General features: G+C 30.3%; 1 protein-coding gene across 2 annotated transcripts in view; it reads left to right on the top strand.

The window, feature by feature from the left end:
• The window catches only part of LOC129953776 (homeobox protein homothorax), a 332,104-nt gene that overhangs the window by 9,608 nt on the left and 304,257 nt on the right, over nucleotides 1-18,239 (top strand). For both annotated transcript variants that reach the window (XM_056067233.1, XM_056067234.1), the window contains exon 2: nucleotides 12,283-12,557. In XM_056067233.1, the coding sequence (XP_055923208.1) occupies nucleotides 12,283-12,557 (275 nt within the window). The remainder of the gene's footprint in view (nucleotides 1-12,282; nucleotides 12,558-18,239) is intronic.

The raw sequence follows: 18,239 nt of genomic DNA, 5'->3' as shown, positions 1-18,239 counted from the left end.
AAAAATCGTCTTTATTACTCGTTTCAAATTAAAAGAACAAAAAGAATTTTAACAACCTTTTTTTTAGTTCATTTGTAGTATCTTCCTTCCTTTAAGTTATTTTAATGTGAATAAATTAAAATACAAATTATTTAATAAAGAAGAAAAACAATTCAGAAGCTTTTGCAAAGCGTCCTCAACGCAGTTCTGCTTTTTTAGTCTATCCAAATTTTATTTAGCGGCAAAGAATATAAAGTTTGGATCATAAACGCCTTAAGTATCTTATTGTTGGTTCAACCATTAGAAATCAAAAAACCTCGTTATGAGTTGTTGATGGAAATTTGAAACAAAAAGATATATAAAAATAACAGATTACCAAAACCTATAAAGATAGACTTAAAAACCTTTAAAAGACTTTGATTAAAAAAAAATAACATTCAACTTTTTAATAGAATTTTGTCTCAAAATACTCTTTAAAAAATAGGTTTTTATAATATTTTGATTTAAGCGCCAATTCTTCTAACGAACAAGAATGAACGACGTTAAATATTAAAGATTAAGATTGATCAATATCAAAAATAGAGTTTTGAGCCTCCATTGAGTCTTGATATCTTTTTTCTTATACTTTACACGCCATAAAACGGTCAAGAGAGGCCCTTTTCCACAGTTCCATTTTGAATAGTGTGACATTTGAGCAACGGTCAGTTTTGAAGCCTGTTATCGTTAACATTTGGCAAGTTAAAACTACTCCATAGTCAAAAATAAAACGCTACACGCTATAACAACGCAATGAAATTATTAAAATGGTAAAAATGTTGCAGTTACAAATGTTCCCTGAAACTGAAACATTCGTATAGTCACGGCGGCCATTTTGTTGATATCGTTTTCCATTTAAATTGTCATTTCCTTCTTTCTTGCTTTGAAATAAACATCCACTGACTTCTATTAAAAATACTTCTATATTAATATTTTAACATGAAGCCTTCCGTTGAGCTTAAATTGAAAGACCAACCTTGAAATATTAGCAACATTTAATCAGCTTGTCTCTTTCACTGTTTTCATCAACAAAATCCTAATTGCGACAAACTTTAATGGATGCCGTTCAATTCCGACCAATTTTATGCATAGCAAGAATCCCGACGGTAAAATGATTTGTATTTGTTTTTTAAATTAAAACATTTTAAATATCTCCAATAATTTATAATATTTAGCAGAAATTGATGTAGTAAACATTTAAACAACATTAGAAACATAATTGTTGATGTTTATAAACAAAAATCGATGTTGAAAAGTTTCTAATCTTTTGTATTCTTAAAAGATTACTAAAGTTTCTTTTTAAGTTTAACGTATGTTAAATTTTTCAAAACATTTCTTAAATATCTTTAAAAGGGAGAAGTTTATTGGAATATATTAAGAAAAACAATGTTGCAAATTGCCGTCGGCATTAGCATTGCAACATTTTGTAGTTAATACTTTCTTGTATAATGCTTCGCTCTGCTTTAAACCATTTCAATTGTAGGAAAAAGGCGTTTCTTTTAATTTTCGTTTTAAAAATCATTGAAATCTCTTAAAATACACTACAAGATGGCGCTATGTGCAACAAATGGTAACAAATCAGTCTTTTGAAGTATCCAATCAAAGTCCGCCGCAATGTCTTGAATTTAAATTCTTCATAAAATAAAATAAATAGGAAATAGATAAAGTTTATATTTTCAATGCAAAATAACATAAAATTGATAATTATAAGAGACACTACAAGATGGCGCTACGTGCAACAAAAGTAACGAAACAATTGCAATTTTTGCAAGAAAAGTTTCCAGATTGTGGCATTTCTCGAAGAGGATCACAATTAATTGACGTTACACAAACATGACGGTTTACAAAGACTCAATGAACTTAAGACGTCAATATAAACAAATGTAAATTTGTCTGTCTTATTGTTTAAAGACTTAATACGATATTAAGCTTCTGTTCTAGACTCAGTTTGTTAGTTAAAAACTAATAATACAATTTTTAGACAATTACAGTCTCGTAATTTAACACCCGCTTAGAGTTATTTCTTTGTGGAAAGTTTAAATAAATGGAGGCAATTCTCTTGAATCGATTCAAGACCTTAAATATGAAAAAAATTGGTACCTCAAAGGTAGCAATGGAGGCCATTTGTTTTTATCCGCTTTCCCTTGAAATAAACGGACATTTCTTTTTTAAAAATCAAAAATAAATGTCTCCATTGAAAATTTGCCAGTGCTGTCTTCTAACTATTTCAAACTCTATTCTATTTTCTTTTTAAACTTTGTTTGTTCGACAAAAACGTTTGGACTTACATTTATAGAAAATATAAGCTTTGAAGTTATTAAATTTGCCTTTTACTTAATTCTAAGACTTTTGTAGGAATACAAAAAAGGTTTCTTCATGAAATCTTCAGAAAAATATTGAAAATACATTAAAACATGTCTTTTCATTGCGAAAGACAACAATTGTTCAGTTTCCTTCAATTCCACTGAAAAACGACGTTAACTTCTTCCATTTCCAATGAAACTATTATAAATACGTTCATCAAAAACTCCCGCCTTGAGCTATAAAAATAAAAATTGCAATCCATCTTTTTTTGTATCCCTTATCGAAACATAATCAAACACCAAGATATTAAAGTCCACAATTATTTAAAAAATAACAAAATAAATGAATAAAACATTATTTTTTCAAGAATGCAATTGAGAGAGAGAAAAATGTATATTTAACAAAGTTATACCGCCCTGAAGTGTTTTATTTACTCTGTTCTTGTAAATACATGTATTAACAAACTCTTTACTGACTTTTACAACAACAAAAACAGTCAAGATGAATGCGTAAAGTATATTAAAACAAGACTTTAAAAAAACCGATCAACTCAAAAAAGTCCTCGAGTCTTCATTTCATTATTTGAATAAGGATTAATCCACTTGAAAATGAAACTTGCTGGGTTTATTATAATGATACTTTTGCGTGTTGCACGTTAAATAAGAAAAGAAAAAAGAGTTAACAAAAAAAGTTAACTAGGGTATGCAGTCAAGAAAGTTGAGAAAAATAAATAAATACATAAGTAACTTGCGTAATATTAATAACTTTTGCAACTAAATTCAAATGCACATAATTTCCAGATTGTATGATCTTTTGAGTTTAATTTAAGTGGATTTTTATTAAGTGTAAAGTGTACTTACTTATTTCTTCTACCTGCCTTCAATAAAATAATACTTATGATAAAAATGTATAAATCTTAAGGTGGATTTTATTTCTCTGTTATTTATTCTTGCGCGTGTTAGGATTTCGATTTTAAAAGTCATTATAAAAGGACTTTAAACTTTAGCATATCATTTCTTTATAATTTTTTAAGTGTTCCTTAATCAAATGACTTTCAATGACGTCAATTTAAATTTTAGTATTGAAATGATACAAACTTCTAAAAATACATCAAAAGTGAAAATAATATAATTAATTTCAGTTTTTTTTCCACTGTTAACCTGAATTTTGTCGCTTTCATGTTTTTCTTTCTTTTCAAAATGTATTTTTTTAAATTTAAAATTTATTTATCGCGAAAAATGAAAAATTTCACAAAAATTAGAGAATTTTGCGTTTGTTTTTTTGATGATGGATTCATTAATCATTGAACAAACTCATCAAACATGAAACAGAAAAATAAAATAATAATAATTGGGTTGAAAGGTTGAGATTTTTTTTTATTAGTGACACAAATTAATGACATAAAAAAATGACAAAAATATCTAAAAATGAAGAACAAAGAACGGGGTTTTGACATTTGAAAATTCATTCAAAAATACGTCATTTAAAATTTAGACGAATACTTGAGGTACATCATGCAATTTTGTCACTTAAATCTAGAGTAGCTGAAAGGATATTTGTAATGTTCTATGTCCTTAGTCAATAAGTTTCTCAAGATTCCTTACTCTAGATTATATCTAAGCTAGAATGAAACTGCTTCATTTTCATATTTATTTACTAAATTTTATTAAAACTCTGCACTTAAATAGTGCTCCATTTTGTAAGCGAGGCTAATTCAAGTTTTTAAAGATATCAGCGCAAAATATTAGATCCATTTTAGGAAGTCATTTTAAAAAGTTTGTTTTGTTAAAAATTCTTCGTCAAATTGTATCATTTCGAATAACCCACTTTTTGGGCATCTGTCACTTTTGAAGCTGTCATTTTTTGATATTTGAGAGAGTTAAAAGTAAGCCATTGCTAAAAATTGAAAGATACACGGTTTAAAAACGCTTTCCAATTGTTAGAATTTACTATACGCTAAGAAGCAACAAAGTAATCGTAATGTTGCAAGAAAAGTTACAAATGTTGACAGTGTTATTTCTCGAAGAGGTGATCACATTGGGCCGCCGAAATCTTGTGATTTAAAACATCGAGACTTGTTTCCTTCGAACTACGTAGAAGATTAGGTAAATACAGTTAATATTCTTCTAGTTAAGATAGAATTAATATATTGGAATTACTAGTAATTTTTTTAATTCTTTCGAAATCTAATAAAAGGTTGTTTCCAGGATTTTATTTTATCCAGGAACTAATGGCTGAATCACAAACACGCTTCATCTTCGGCTTCGTCTGCGTTACGGTGGGCCTGATTCGAGGCTGATTTGAATGACAGTTCTATTATTTCATCCCTTCAAAGAGCAAATATTTTGTTTGTTGACATTTTTTAACAGCCTTTGAGCTGTCAGACAAAGCAAATATTCAGATATTTCAACTAGAGCTTCCGTTTGGGTTACATTACGTTCTTTTCCTTACGATTGTCAAACGAAACGTGAGGTCGAAGCTACATTGTGGTAGCATGCATTGAATTCCTATGGCTGAACTCGTAAACGTCAGGTGAAGCCGAAGCTGAAGCGTGTTTGTGATTCAGCCATTAATTATTTAATAGAGTTTGGTTCATTATTTGTACTCCTTCGTTGTGTTCAAAGTTTGTTTCAACATTACTCTTGCTCCTGCAACAAGTTAGACTTTCCCACTTCTGAACCCCTTGTAACTATTAGTTGTATGTCACATAACTACAAGACAGAAGATTTCCCTTATGACTATCTTTATTAAAACCTTGTTTTTATTGATTTTTAAACAAATAAAAAGGGTTTAAATTATATATTAAAATTTAAATGGCAATGAAAGTTCAATCCTTAAATCCTTTAGTATTTATGTATACGTTTACTTATATGTGGAAGGGAATAAAAATCGATTTTCTATTTAATACAAATGTTGAAAATAAAACAAGAATTGTATAGCGTCTCTTATATGTAGTCAGAGTTAGAGTAGAGTAAATAAAACTGCCAACACAATCACCAGCAACATTAATAAAAACAAATGACCCTAAAAACCCTTAAAATAAATAAATAAATAAATAGAAATGAAAACAAAACAAAACAAAACCGAAAACAAAATATCTACAAATACTAGAATCTACAATCCAAGTATAAAATTCTTAGTTCAAAAATGGATTCACATATTAGCAATGCAACATGTGTATCTACATATCTATGTATATATACCTAAACCTATAGAAGTGATACGATATCATCACCAAAAAACTTACCAAAACACACCACTTGCAACCACACACTGTACAAAAACTTGAAACTTCCATAGGTATAGTCTATAAGAGAATACTCATACCAAAACCCTCTGCATCCATTAAAGAATGAACAAAAAACAATCCTGCTGGATGCATCCCACACTCAACTCAACTCACTCACTATACACACTATGTACAGTTATTTAGTTTTAGCTTAGATATTAGAAAATAGATATACAAGAACAAAACAAACAAAAACATAAAAACTATACTGAAACTAAAACTGCTGCATACGGTGCAGTATGCATGCATATTTATTGTGAATTTCTATGTGTGCTGCATCCATTCACCATAGCGGAGTGTGAGATGAGTCTCAATTCTTCCAACTCACCTACAAAATCCATTTAGCCCCCATTGAATTCCTCTAAAACCTTAATATCTCCATATAGTAGATACGTAGGTGCACGTCGGTCTTTCGGTCTTTGACCAGAAATGAATAAACGAGGATAGTTGGTAGCACTGGAGCGCCACACTACCGACACATCGACCGACACGACGAAAAGCATTGTGGTATAAAAACAGTTGGTAGAAAACTTTTACGTACACAAATGAAGGTAACTAAAGCTCCTACATTCAGGGACATGTGTGTGTGAATGTTTATGCAACAAAACGATGTGAACAATTCACAATAGAGAGTTTTTACACTTCTAATAGTTGCTGATGTTTTAGTTCAGATACATCTCCCACATTCTAAATTCTATATATGAAAATATTCAAGTTCACGCAAAATTTTACACATCAAGAATATGCAATGCAATGCAATGCATATTGCTGCAGCTGCATATGGTTCAATGCCTGCCTACCGGCCTAGCGTTCGTTGTTGCGATATGATGTCCTGCATAGGGTTGCGGCGAAAAATGGAGTAAGAATCTCGATTTTCCTATAGATACAAAATCTATAACTGAATATGCATGCGAATTGTATACATAAAATCGATCGGTTTTATGGTAACTATCTCTATGGTTACACTGCACGATAATAAATATATATGTATATATACTCCAGAAATATAGATAGGGAATATTTTTGGTATATAAAACATGTCGCATGGTCAATGGCAACATAATGGAGACAAAAACACAAAAACCAACTTCCTAACCTCCTAACTATAGTATAGCTTAGCTATACGAAAAACGTTCATTATATACAAAATTCTATACACCACAAAGCAACCCTCTAACGACTTGCAGCCCCACTTCCTCCTATCCCCCCTGTCCTGTCCTGTCCTCACGACAACAACAACAAAAAAAGAGGCTAAGCAAAATAGATTGCTTGTACCCAGATATGTACAAATTAGAATATTAATTGTTGTTATGGCGGCGCGGCGCACACAAAATGTAGGTTGAATCCATTTTGTTGTAAGTTTTTTTTCAGATGTATATAGACATTTTGCATACACACGCAAACTAAAAAAAAAAACAACCAAAAAACATATCACAACAAAAACAACGACTAGCGACGACCATGGGGGATATTTTATGATTTGTTTTGAGATTGTCAAAATCAGGCGGCTGGAATGTCATTTAAAAAACAAAACATTTTATGCAAATAATTTTTATTTACAGAACACTATACACAAAATATGAAGAAGGACGAAGAAACAAAAATGATAAATGTTTATAATATATATTTTTATTAGTTTATACTTTACATTTTTATCTCTTTAGAAGAATTTGCAATAAATTTAGAAACAAAAAAGAAAGAAAATCTAATTTTCAACCAAAAATGTTGCTATGATACTTTGGCAACATAATTCTGCGTGTTGCTAGACTTTAGATAATTTTCAAAATCTTCGAAAGTGAGATTTGGAAGAGCTCAGTAATAAATTTTCAATAAATTTAGAAACCAAAGAAATAGATTTGTCAACCAAAAATGTTGCTGTGATACTTTGGCAACATAGTTCTCTCATGTTGCTAGACTTTATATAATCTTCAAAAACTTTAAAATAGAGATTATAAAGAGTTTATTATCAAACAAAAACGAGAAACGGGTTCTTAATACATTTGGCTGTGTTGCGCAACATTCACAGTTTTACTCTAGCAACATTAAGTTTGTAATAAAAATTAATTCATTTAAGTCCTCGAACTCATCACATTCTGTTCAACTAAATTCTCTGTTGGTAATTTATATATTTGCTGGTATCCATACCTTAGCAACATTTTGTTCAAATCAAAGACTTTGACAAAATATCGAAAAGTCTCAACATAATTTGTTTCCTTTCCTTTCAATGCCAACTTTATAAAGTCGTTATGAGGATATCTCCAACATTTCTTGTGTCAGGATTGTGTGCTGATTCCCTCTTTTAGTCCTCCTATAGTGCTCTATTTTTAAGGGTAAATTTTAAAACTATATCCAAAAATTGTATATCAGACAAAACAACAGAAAAAAAATTATATAAATTGTAATAAATAAAAATAATGGCCGCGCAGACAGAGATAGCATTACCAGGTCAACAAAAAATACAATATGAATATAAGACTAGACGCACACACAACAATGTTTACACTGAGAACCAAAAACAACACAAAAAATCGAATAAATCCACTCAACTCGTGAGTTTCATCAAAGAGAATAAAAAGTAAAAAAAAAAACAACAATTCACGATCATCAATCAAAATTTCGTTTCACTTCAGTTTCATCGTCCTTATATTTTTATTTCCTTCTGCACAAAGTTGAATACATTTTTCTGTTTTTAAACATTTTTTTTTTATTTTTTTACATTATATAGGATTAAAGTTGTTTCATTTTTTATATGATTTTAAATTTTTTGGGGTGTTATCGCTTTAAAAGGAATCTGTGACTTGACTGCGAGAGGCATACTATCCTTTAAAGATAAAAAATGAAGTAATACTTTAAATTGAAATATGATGTTTCTGTTTCTCAAAACAAAACAGAAAAAAAAATGATGATGAAGAATCGATGAGTAATTGAGTAAAGAATCTTACTTTGTTTAAATCTTTTCAAAATACAATGAAATTGAAGAAATTTCACAACATTTTCACAAAAGAAATCGATTGAACAGTTCCAGCAACATGTTGCTAAGACAGTTTTGCTTAAAACTTGATATCTTATTTATTGAACAACATAAACAATTCATGATATGATAAATCTAATTGCTAAGATACATGTTGCAACACATAGATTTAAATTTTCTAAAAATCCACCTAATCTCAGAGTTTAAGACTTGCACATGTTGTGGGCTATATTTTTCGTTCAAAATTTAAACGTTGATACAATTGTCTCTTAATAATGTCAATAATATTTTTTTCAAAACTAGTTTGTGTAACGATTTCCTAAAATTAAAGTCTTGCAACATGTTGCCTTAGATACTCAAAAGGAATTTTATATTTTGTACACGTTTTTTGAATGTCTTACTTATTAGGTTAACAATATATACCATCAATTTTATTGCATCTCTGTCAGAAATTAAGATTTTGTTTTCTTTTTATTCATGTTGCAAATAAAGAATTCTTAGCAACATTTCATTTTAGTGTGGTCGTTGATCAGCAACTAGCAATTTTTTGTGTTTTTTCAATAAAACATCTGTCTCTTATAGTTCAACATGTCCTCTAGACAATCAATGTTGTTGTTACAGTTAGATATGCCCAACTGCAAATATTAGCATAACCGCTTTTAACGATATCATTTTGTGTGACCTCACAATCTCAATGCATTCCATTTTCTCACATTTATTTAAACATTCCCTTTATACAGATAGATACATTGACATATCTACACAAATAAAATTTTATAAAATAAAAAAAACTAAAAAAAAGAACAACCGGTAACCAAATGACAATCGAAAGCAGAAAAAATACAAACTCCAGAACCTATCACAGTTTATCTAAAGTATGTATCTAGAGGACACTCTCTCAGCAGCAGCAGCAAAAGCAACAGTATAACAGCATAACAGCAGCAGTAACAGCAACAGCAACAAACATTGGTACCAATATAACAATAAGTATCTATCTATGATCTGATGTGTGCAGGTGGGTTATACCTAACCTAAACACACCTGAGATACATTCATAAGAACAAAAAAAAAAAACTGATAAAAAAAAAGATACAAACCGGAGTAACGCGCAAACACAAAAAACTTTTCTCGAATCTGTACGTTGAAAAAAGAAAACGTCAAAGAACAAAAGAAATAAAACCTTAAGCCTACCACTCTGACAACACCGGTTGCTGTTGGTGCTGCTGCTGCTTCTAGCCTTAGCCTTAGCCGCAGCCACAGCCAAAGAACTCAGCCAGCGACAGCAGCTCCAAAAGATTCAAGATACACAGATTCCCAGTTTAACTTGATGGCGCGCATATTACGTATTCCCATCGGTAGTGGAGACGACGCGAAGAACGGTGCGGTGGTGTGGTAAGAGGAGCAACATTTCAGACCCAAAAGACTCTTGAAGAACTTACGCGCCACTACAAAATAATCACCATAGTCAAAGAATACAATATATTCCTCTCTCCAAAACACAGTAGAGTGAGAAAAAAGAACTACACTACAATTGAAGTTGAAGCCTGATGTGACTTTGATATGATCCTCAAGTACATTCAGATATTTTGACGATCACAATGTCATTTATCATTCATCAGTATAATTCAGATCTTATCAGATAATTTCTCCTTCATCAAAAATTCAAACAAAACAAAACACCAAAAACTGTCATCAGAAAGAAAAGACTTTTTGACTGGAGTGTCAAGAATGTCAACAAGTTGACAATGCACCCACAATTCGGTGGTGCGTCTCCCAAAGAAGTTTTTTTTTTTGTTTTTAATTAAGAATTCTATCCGCGCAAGTAAGCAAGGTCATAACTTGCTAAGAGTGGCGGCGCTGTATATAAAAATAAATTCGAGTTCAAGAAAACCTTAAAAATTATAGGCCTCATTGTAAACGCGTAACGTATATACCTATGTACCCTGTGGATTAACATTTTTGTGGTGTTCGGTGCGTTTTTGTATCTTATTATAATTTGTTTTTTTTTGGTTTGGTTTTTGGTCGGTGGTAATTTGTCAACATCACGCATGACTCTTTCTACACAGTGATTTATGCAAATTCCTTCAAGGCGACGTGTGTTGCTTATGTTTTTTTTCTGGGACAAACTGCGGGACGCATCTTTTTTGTATACATGGGAACTTGACCTACCCTAGGGGTCTCTTTTGAAAATTCGGTTTTAAATAATTCATTTAAAAGGTTTTCATCACTTCAAAGAGATTGTAGAAATATTGATGAAAAAGGCTTGAGGCAAAACAACAAATTATCATACGCAACATGTTGCTAGGAGAACTAGTTTTTTTTTTTGAATTTTTTTTTGAACTTTTTATTTGAAGAAATGTGGTTAGCAAAAAGAGAACAACTTAAAACAAGGCAGATCGATCAAAAAGCAGATTTATCTAGCAACATGTTGCTCCTATGAAAAGATAACAGAAATAGGTTTTAAGTACATAAATATCTAAATTGTTTGTGTTTTCAAAACGAAGCAACTTTAAACACAGCTTGTATTGGAAAGTTCACATCACACAAAATGTTGCTATCTCGCAACATGTTGCTGCTCTACATTATATACAAAGGTTCTTATAACAAAATAAAATAAAAGCTTACAGTTTGAAATTGAAATTTACAACACAATTAACATCCTCAAAAAATGTTGCTACCCAGCAACATGTTGCTACTCTAAAAAAGATCTCAGACAAAGGTTTTAAATACACAAATATTTAACTTTTCTTTCTTCTTTCAAAGCAAAAGCAACTAAAGACAAAGCTTTTAATTACAATTTAACATAAAATTAACATCTCAGCAAAATGTTGCCAAGAAGCAGCAAGAGAAATTAAAAGACAAAAACAAAGCTGCAAATATTCCTAGAAGTCATTAAGAGGAACCTGACTTACAAAACAAAGCCTCATTTCTTTTTCTCTTTCTCTTTCTCTCTCTCTCTCCGTGTATAACCTACAGTTACCTTTATTTTTCTATAAAATTAAGTATAAGTAAGTAAGTTACACTATAAACATATATGCAACCTATTTTAAATGCATATAAACACACTGGGTCTATACGAATGATGCCACAAGTATACCACTTCACCTGTTATTAACCGCAATCATCGCATACAATATGTATATAAACTTGTATTTTTACTATTTTCATTATTTTTAGTCATTGTTTTTGTTGTTGTTGTATATTTTCTTCTTTTTTTTGACGTTGTTCCCCTTCGTTTGTTAAACTAATTGCCGCGTACACACTGTTGGACACATATATCTCTACTATAGCATAGCATAGTTAGTCTATTATGCCACACAAATTCATCTTTTCGTATAAACAATGTATCTAGATACATGTAGAATAAAAGTGCATTTTATATCGTCTCCTGGGGTGATTATTTAACAAACCAAAAAAATATAATAAATTTTTCCCTCATAAAATAAAAATTAAAACATTATTTATATGTTTCCATGTTAAAAATAACAACAACAATAAATTATAAATTAGCCACTTTGACTGCTAGACACAATGATGCTACTTTTGCAACATTGTATATAATTTTATTTAATTTGTATTTAAGAAAAAACAATTTACTTTTCTCATAATTTAATTTAAAATTTAAAAAAACAAAAGAAAAATTTATAACAATTTATTAAATTTTTACATTTTTTTTCTCTCTTTTTCTTTTTTGTCCAAATAGTACGATGATGGCCTGCATGGCTATATGGATTCTGGCGCAGCAGCAGCAGCTATGTATGATCCACATGTTGGACATCGGCCGCCTGGATTACAAGGCCTACCACCGCATCATTCACCACACATGAGTCATGCTGCAGCTGCGGCCACAGTTGGTATGCATGGCTATCACACAGGAGCTGGGGGACACGGTACACCTAGTCATGTATCACCGGTTGCTAATCATTTAATGGGTGCAATACCCGAAGTACATAAACGTGATAAGGATGCTATTTATGAGTATGTATCTTTTTAGGCGTTTTTTTTTTTATTAATTTGATGTTGTTTTGTAAATCTGTTGTGTTTCATTAGATTGAGTGCATCTACTTAGTTTATGTCATTTTTATTAAAATTTATATCATTCACCATGGGTTGGATATCTTGTTTTTTTTTCTCCAATTTTTTAATAATAATTGTTTTATGATGTTAATGATGATGATAGGAATTTTGTTTATACCTTATACCTGCATACATCGTCAACATAAGTATAAATAATATAAAGTTAAAGTAAGTAGCTAACAGAGACTTGAGGCAGTAATGTGAGGTTAACACTGTTTTAGCGCAACTATTAAAAGCCATGACCTGTTTGTATAAGACTATTGTGAACTGCTAGTGAATAATCGAAGCACGTTGTTTTTTTTCTTTTATCTACAACAACAATAAAAAAAGATTTCTAAATACATTAAAGTTGACTTTACCATTTTTGGGTGCACCAAAGTGTCAACCTAATGTGTCATTCTTATATAAAAGCTTTATAGCTACTGTGTTAAGTTAACGCTGCTAGCTGGCTGACTTCATCGTTGTGAACACTTGTGTCATTTGTTTCGATAGATTTGCATATCTAATAAGAACGTTAACTTTTATAGGTTGGTTAAATCTGTAAAATCAGATGACTACGACGCTGATGATTGGAAAAAATTCACATACAAAAATAATTTACGTGATAACGTGATTAGGAACATCTTTACATTCATTTTTAGTTTCAAAAAACATGATCTTAAACGTTTTAACGTTCTTGTGTCTTGAATGGTGACAGTTTTTGTTTGGTTATACCAAATTGAGTTGTTTTCTTTTTCCGATTGCTTCAAAAACTATGTTCACAAGATTAAAAGACAAACCGTCACTGTAAATAAGCCATTGTGAATCATTTTATAAATGTTTTTAATAGTTTTGCTTTTTCTGTTTAAAAACATAAATTGTGGTTGATTCCCAATTAAAAATTGTTTCACTATTGTGAATTGAAATTTGTTTTAACATAACTCTTCCTTTAAATAATTTCTGCTTTGCAATAGATAATACGATCAAGTTACAATAGTTATTTTGTTTTTCAGTCTGTCAAACTACATGACCGACAAAATGTATACAAAATGTAGTCTACTGCAAATAGACACAAGATATTGTTAATTACTTTTGTATGGTGAATACTAAAATAATTTTGAATTTACAAAAAGATCGAAGAAAAAACAATAATTAATTCAATGAACTCTAGAACTATTGTGAATCAAACCAATAAAAGGAAAATTGTTGTTGTGTGTTGATGTTTAAATATAAGACCTTTTTCTGATAGGATTTAACCTTAACAATTCTGTAATCTCTATAGCTCACTCCTACAAAAAATTTTGAATTAACAAAAGGATCTAAGAAAGAAAAAAAATAATTTATTGAACTCTAGAACTATTGTGTATCTAAACAACAAAATAAAATAGCTATTGTGTGTTGATGTTTGAATATAAGACCTTAACTCTTTATCTGATAGGATTCAAGCTTTTCATAGTTAAAAAAATAATCCTTTAAACTCTATAGTTCACTCATACAAGGGATATCAAATTTTAGGCCTATTCACAATGGTTTCCTATATGGTAAAGGAATTAGACAAAATATTTCAGAACTGTTAAACTTGTTAACTTTATTCTATCAACTATGGAACTCATTTCAAAAACAACACCAATTCTTTCTTTTTATTGAGATTAAGTAAAAACTTAAATTCACAATAGCAAAATTTTCTGGGAAATGAATGAAATTTTGTTAAAATCTTATAAATTTTAAATATTCATAAGACTAAAACGCCTTATAAATTAAAACCACATAAATTATCACAAAAAGCTAATCTTATTAGGGAAAACTTGCACCCTTACCTTTTATGAATTAGAAGGTACTTCATGCTTAGTTAATTCACTAAAATACCCACAGTTTAAGAAACAGAAAATACTAAATACTTAATTATAACATTAAATCAACAAAAGAACTAATAATTATATATTTTTTAAACGTTCTAAATTTCTATTTACAAAGCTATGAGCGTTTCGTCTAATTCTATAACTATTACTTAAACTTTACAATCTTCTAGTATTCAATTTTCTTCTTCATCCCCCCCCCCACTACAAAAAAGGAATTCAAATCGTTTGTATTACGAGTACTTCAAGGATATCCATAAGTGGATGTTAAGTAGGGATAAACGGAAATACGCTATTTTTGGGAAACGACTTAAAAAGAAAAAGGTGTTGTGTTTCCTTAACTGTGCTATCCCATCTTCATCGTCGTGCGTCGTTGCCATCGTCCTCATCGTTGGTCTTCAATGCACGTTTTATCTAGAAATTTAAGGACACAAGAGCCAAACAAAACAAAAAAATGAAATACAAATGTAACCAACTGGAAACATCTGCGCGCTATTTATTCCAACGAAATGTATCTAACAATAACGAATGTGTGTTAAATCCTTATGTCCTTATTTTTTTTGCAGCTTTTGTTGTCAAGGATTAGAAAACTTAGTAATGGTCGTGGTGGTGATGGTCACTTTACAAATTGCACCTGAAAGAACTAAGTGTGTGGGACAAGCAAACAAAAACACCCTATCCTTCAAAATTATATGTTTGGTCCTAATTTCTCGTTGTCATTTTGATATTTTTTCAATTAGATATTTTGAAATATCAAAAACGAGTAGGATGACAGGAACCTACTAAACCGTATCCTTCTGTTCCTTTTTTGTTTTGTTTTTAAAGTGCTGTCAGAACTCAAACTCGGAGAGACTCCCCTAAGTTCATGGCTTGTGGAACTCCTACTCGATTATTTGCCATCTCATCATCATCAAAATTAATTCTCACATTTTGTTCATTGACTGCGATGGAAAAGTGATAAAATAATAAAATTGAATAAAAGGACTCCTTCGTTGATGATGATCATCATCATAAGTATGAAGTAGGGTGAGCTCAAAAAGAACATAGGTATTGACTTAGAACCCTCTGCTAAGACAGGTTGATGTTTTTTTTTTTATGATAGGTAAGGAAGGAACTATTCTTCTTCTCTAGGGTTCAAGTTCATACTTTTCTATGTCAAAAGGAATTAGTGGCGCATGTCTTAAGTTGTTGTTCCTCATATACGAAAAAGAAGTCCTGAAGACACCCGCTACTGCTGTAATAAAAAGAAACGAAGAAAACGAACAGAAATGATTAACTGCGCGCGCAGTTTTATTACTTCTTATTTTTTTTTTTAATTTCCTCGCTCAAATAATTACCACCTTTTTTTGTTCTTGTTGCTGATGGCTTTATGGATGTTTCTCATGCCCTTGGTGTTGATTATAAAGGATTCTCTGTCTTCTATATTTTTTTAAATACCTACTTTCAACTATAAAAACTTATAAGGACTAAATTGGTAGGTGGATAAAATGTGTGTGTTTTGTTTTTGCCTACAAAATATAAACGAAGGAAAAGGTGTGCCTCACTGTCCATTATAAAGCAATAAAAATTCTTAAAAGGTGTTAAATTTTTAATTTAACAAAATAATTTTTCAACAAAAAAAACAAGAAGGAAACAAAAAGGATATTTAAAAAAAAGAGTCAAAGTGGAATAAAGAAAAACGAATTAAATTTGTCCTTATTTTTGTTTTCATAAGTCGCGAGGTGACGATTATAAAATCGACAAAAATTACAATTTTCCGTCAATTTTGCATTTTCTTATCCTTTGGTCCTTTCATTTTTGTTGTTCTTCTTGGGTATTTCGTTGAAAATATCCGGGGAAAATTTATGAAGGATAATGGTTGTCTATATTGCTGCGACATGATTTTATCTGCCATCTTCCTCGCCTTTTAGTCATTAAAATAAATATATTTTTTCTTCAGCCCCCTCACTTTCCCTTCAACCAAAGCAACACAACGATGATAAAAACATGGAAAGAAGCAAGACGACCAACAACAACAAAAAAAAACAAAACATATCTATGCTTTCCCAAAAATGTCTCCCCTCCAATAAATGTTGTTCTTATTTTGAATCTTAAAATTATTTTTAAAGCATACGCAAGCTTCAGTGAGTGAGACCAGTCTCGGGCGTGTTGCGCGCTGACTTGTGTATGACCCCAAATGCCCTTAAATGGAATCTTATCACATTTTTTTCAGCTAATAACGAATCACTTTTCTTCACATTAATTGGAAAATTATTTAAATCACTATCACGTCTTATGTTGGTCGCTTTTGGTTCTGCTTCTTTTTTTGTTTAGTGGGATATAAGTGTAGTATTTTATTTGAAATTTGAATATACCTGTTTTTGAAATCACTGATGGTTGGAATTTGGAGTAAAGAACATGGATAATTTACTGCCTAATTTTGGGTTGAGTGGGGGTGGGGGAAGTATCTAGATACATTTTTTTGGATACACATTCAATTTCTTGTAGGTGATGGTGATGTTGATGGTGATGGCGGCGGCGGCGTTGGATGAATTTGAATTACTATCTTTTCGTTGAGGAATTTGAATAAAAGGATTTTTTAATTTCGATTTCGGTTTCAGTTTTTTTTTAGGATATATTTATTTTAATTTTCTACACCCGACTTGTTCTGAAAGAATTTCAATGATATAGAAATTAAATCTATTCGACGATGGTGAAAAATACTTGTCCTCATGTTGTTGTTATTATAGATACCAAACCTATTCTATAGATACAATTAAGTTGTCAATGTTAATTATGTCAATTTGACGAGATTGGTTGTCAAGGCAATGGTCTTATTATCCCATTAGTATGACAGTTGATTTTTATTTAATGTTGATGTTTTACCTACTTACCTGTACAAAAAAATCTGCATGTCTAGTTGTTTTTTTGTTGCAAAATGATTTATGTATAATTAAATGCACAACAAAAAACTATAAATATTTTAAAAATCGTGATTCAATTAGAATACCAGAGGTTGTTGTATACCAGGTGTTTGAAATTAACAATTTTTTCATCGATAATATGAAAACATGATGTTCTCCTCACCTGTCTATCAGGATGTATCTATCTTTATTGAACTGAGAAAAAAAATGTTAAGTACATGTACTTACTTTAGATATAAAACAAACATTCAAAGACATACCTTGAAAAGAGAATCAATCATCAATGATCATTCAATCTGAATGAATCTAAACATGTTGCTAGTGCTTCCGAATAGGAATTATACACAATATTTTAGGATATCATTTGATATTTACTAATTTGTGCATATTTTTGATAATGCTTTTGAATCAAGTTGAATTTTCAATGTAAACTTTAAATTTGGCATATTACTTGTTTAGGAACATGTTGCTAATTCAGTTTTTTTTTCTATTCAAGTTGAATTTTTTATATATAACCTAAAATTTTATGTAAGTCATGTTTGTAAACATGTTTCTCAAGCATTTTCTAAAGAAAGCTTCCAATAAATTTTAGTTTTCAATGTAAAAAGTTCAACTCAGTGAAAAACATGAATCTAAACATGTATCCAATAGTTTTATCAACTTGAATAATTTATTGAACTATTAACAATACTATAAGCTACAAAATATCTTGAAATCGATGTGGCTGAAGTTCACAAGTTAAAAAAAATAATGAGTTGAACATGTATAAATATTAAGAATCTTAACATGTTGCGGTATAAATCAATTCTAACCCAAGTCTTAAAGATCTCAATGTTTTATTATTA

Source organism: Eupeodes corollae, chromosome 1, assembly GCF_945859685.1.
Source record: "Eupeodes corollae chromosome 1, idEupCoro1.1, whole genome shotgun sequence".
NCBI lineage: Eukaryota > Metazoa > Arthropoda > Insecta > Diptera > Syrphidae > Eupeodes > Eupeodes corollae.
This window is presented reverse-complemented; position numbering and strand designations above follow the sequence as displayed.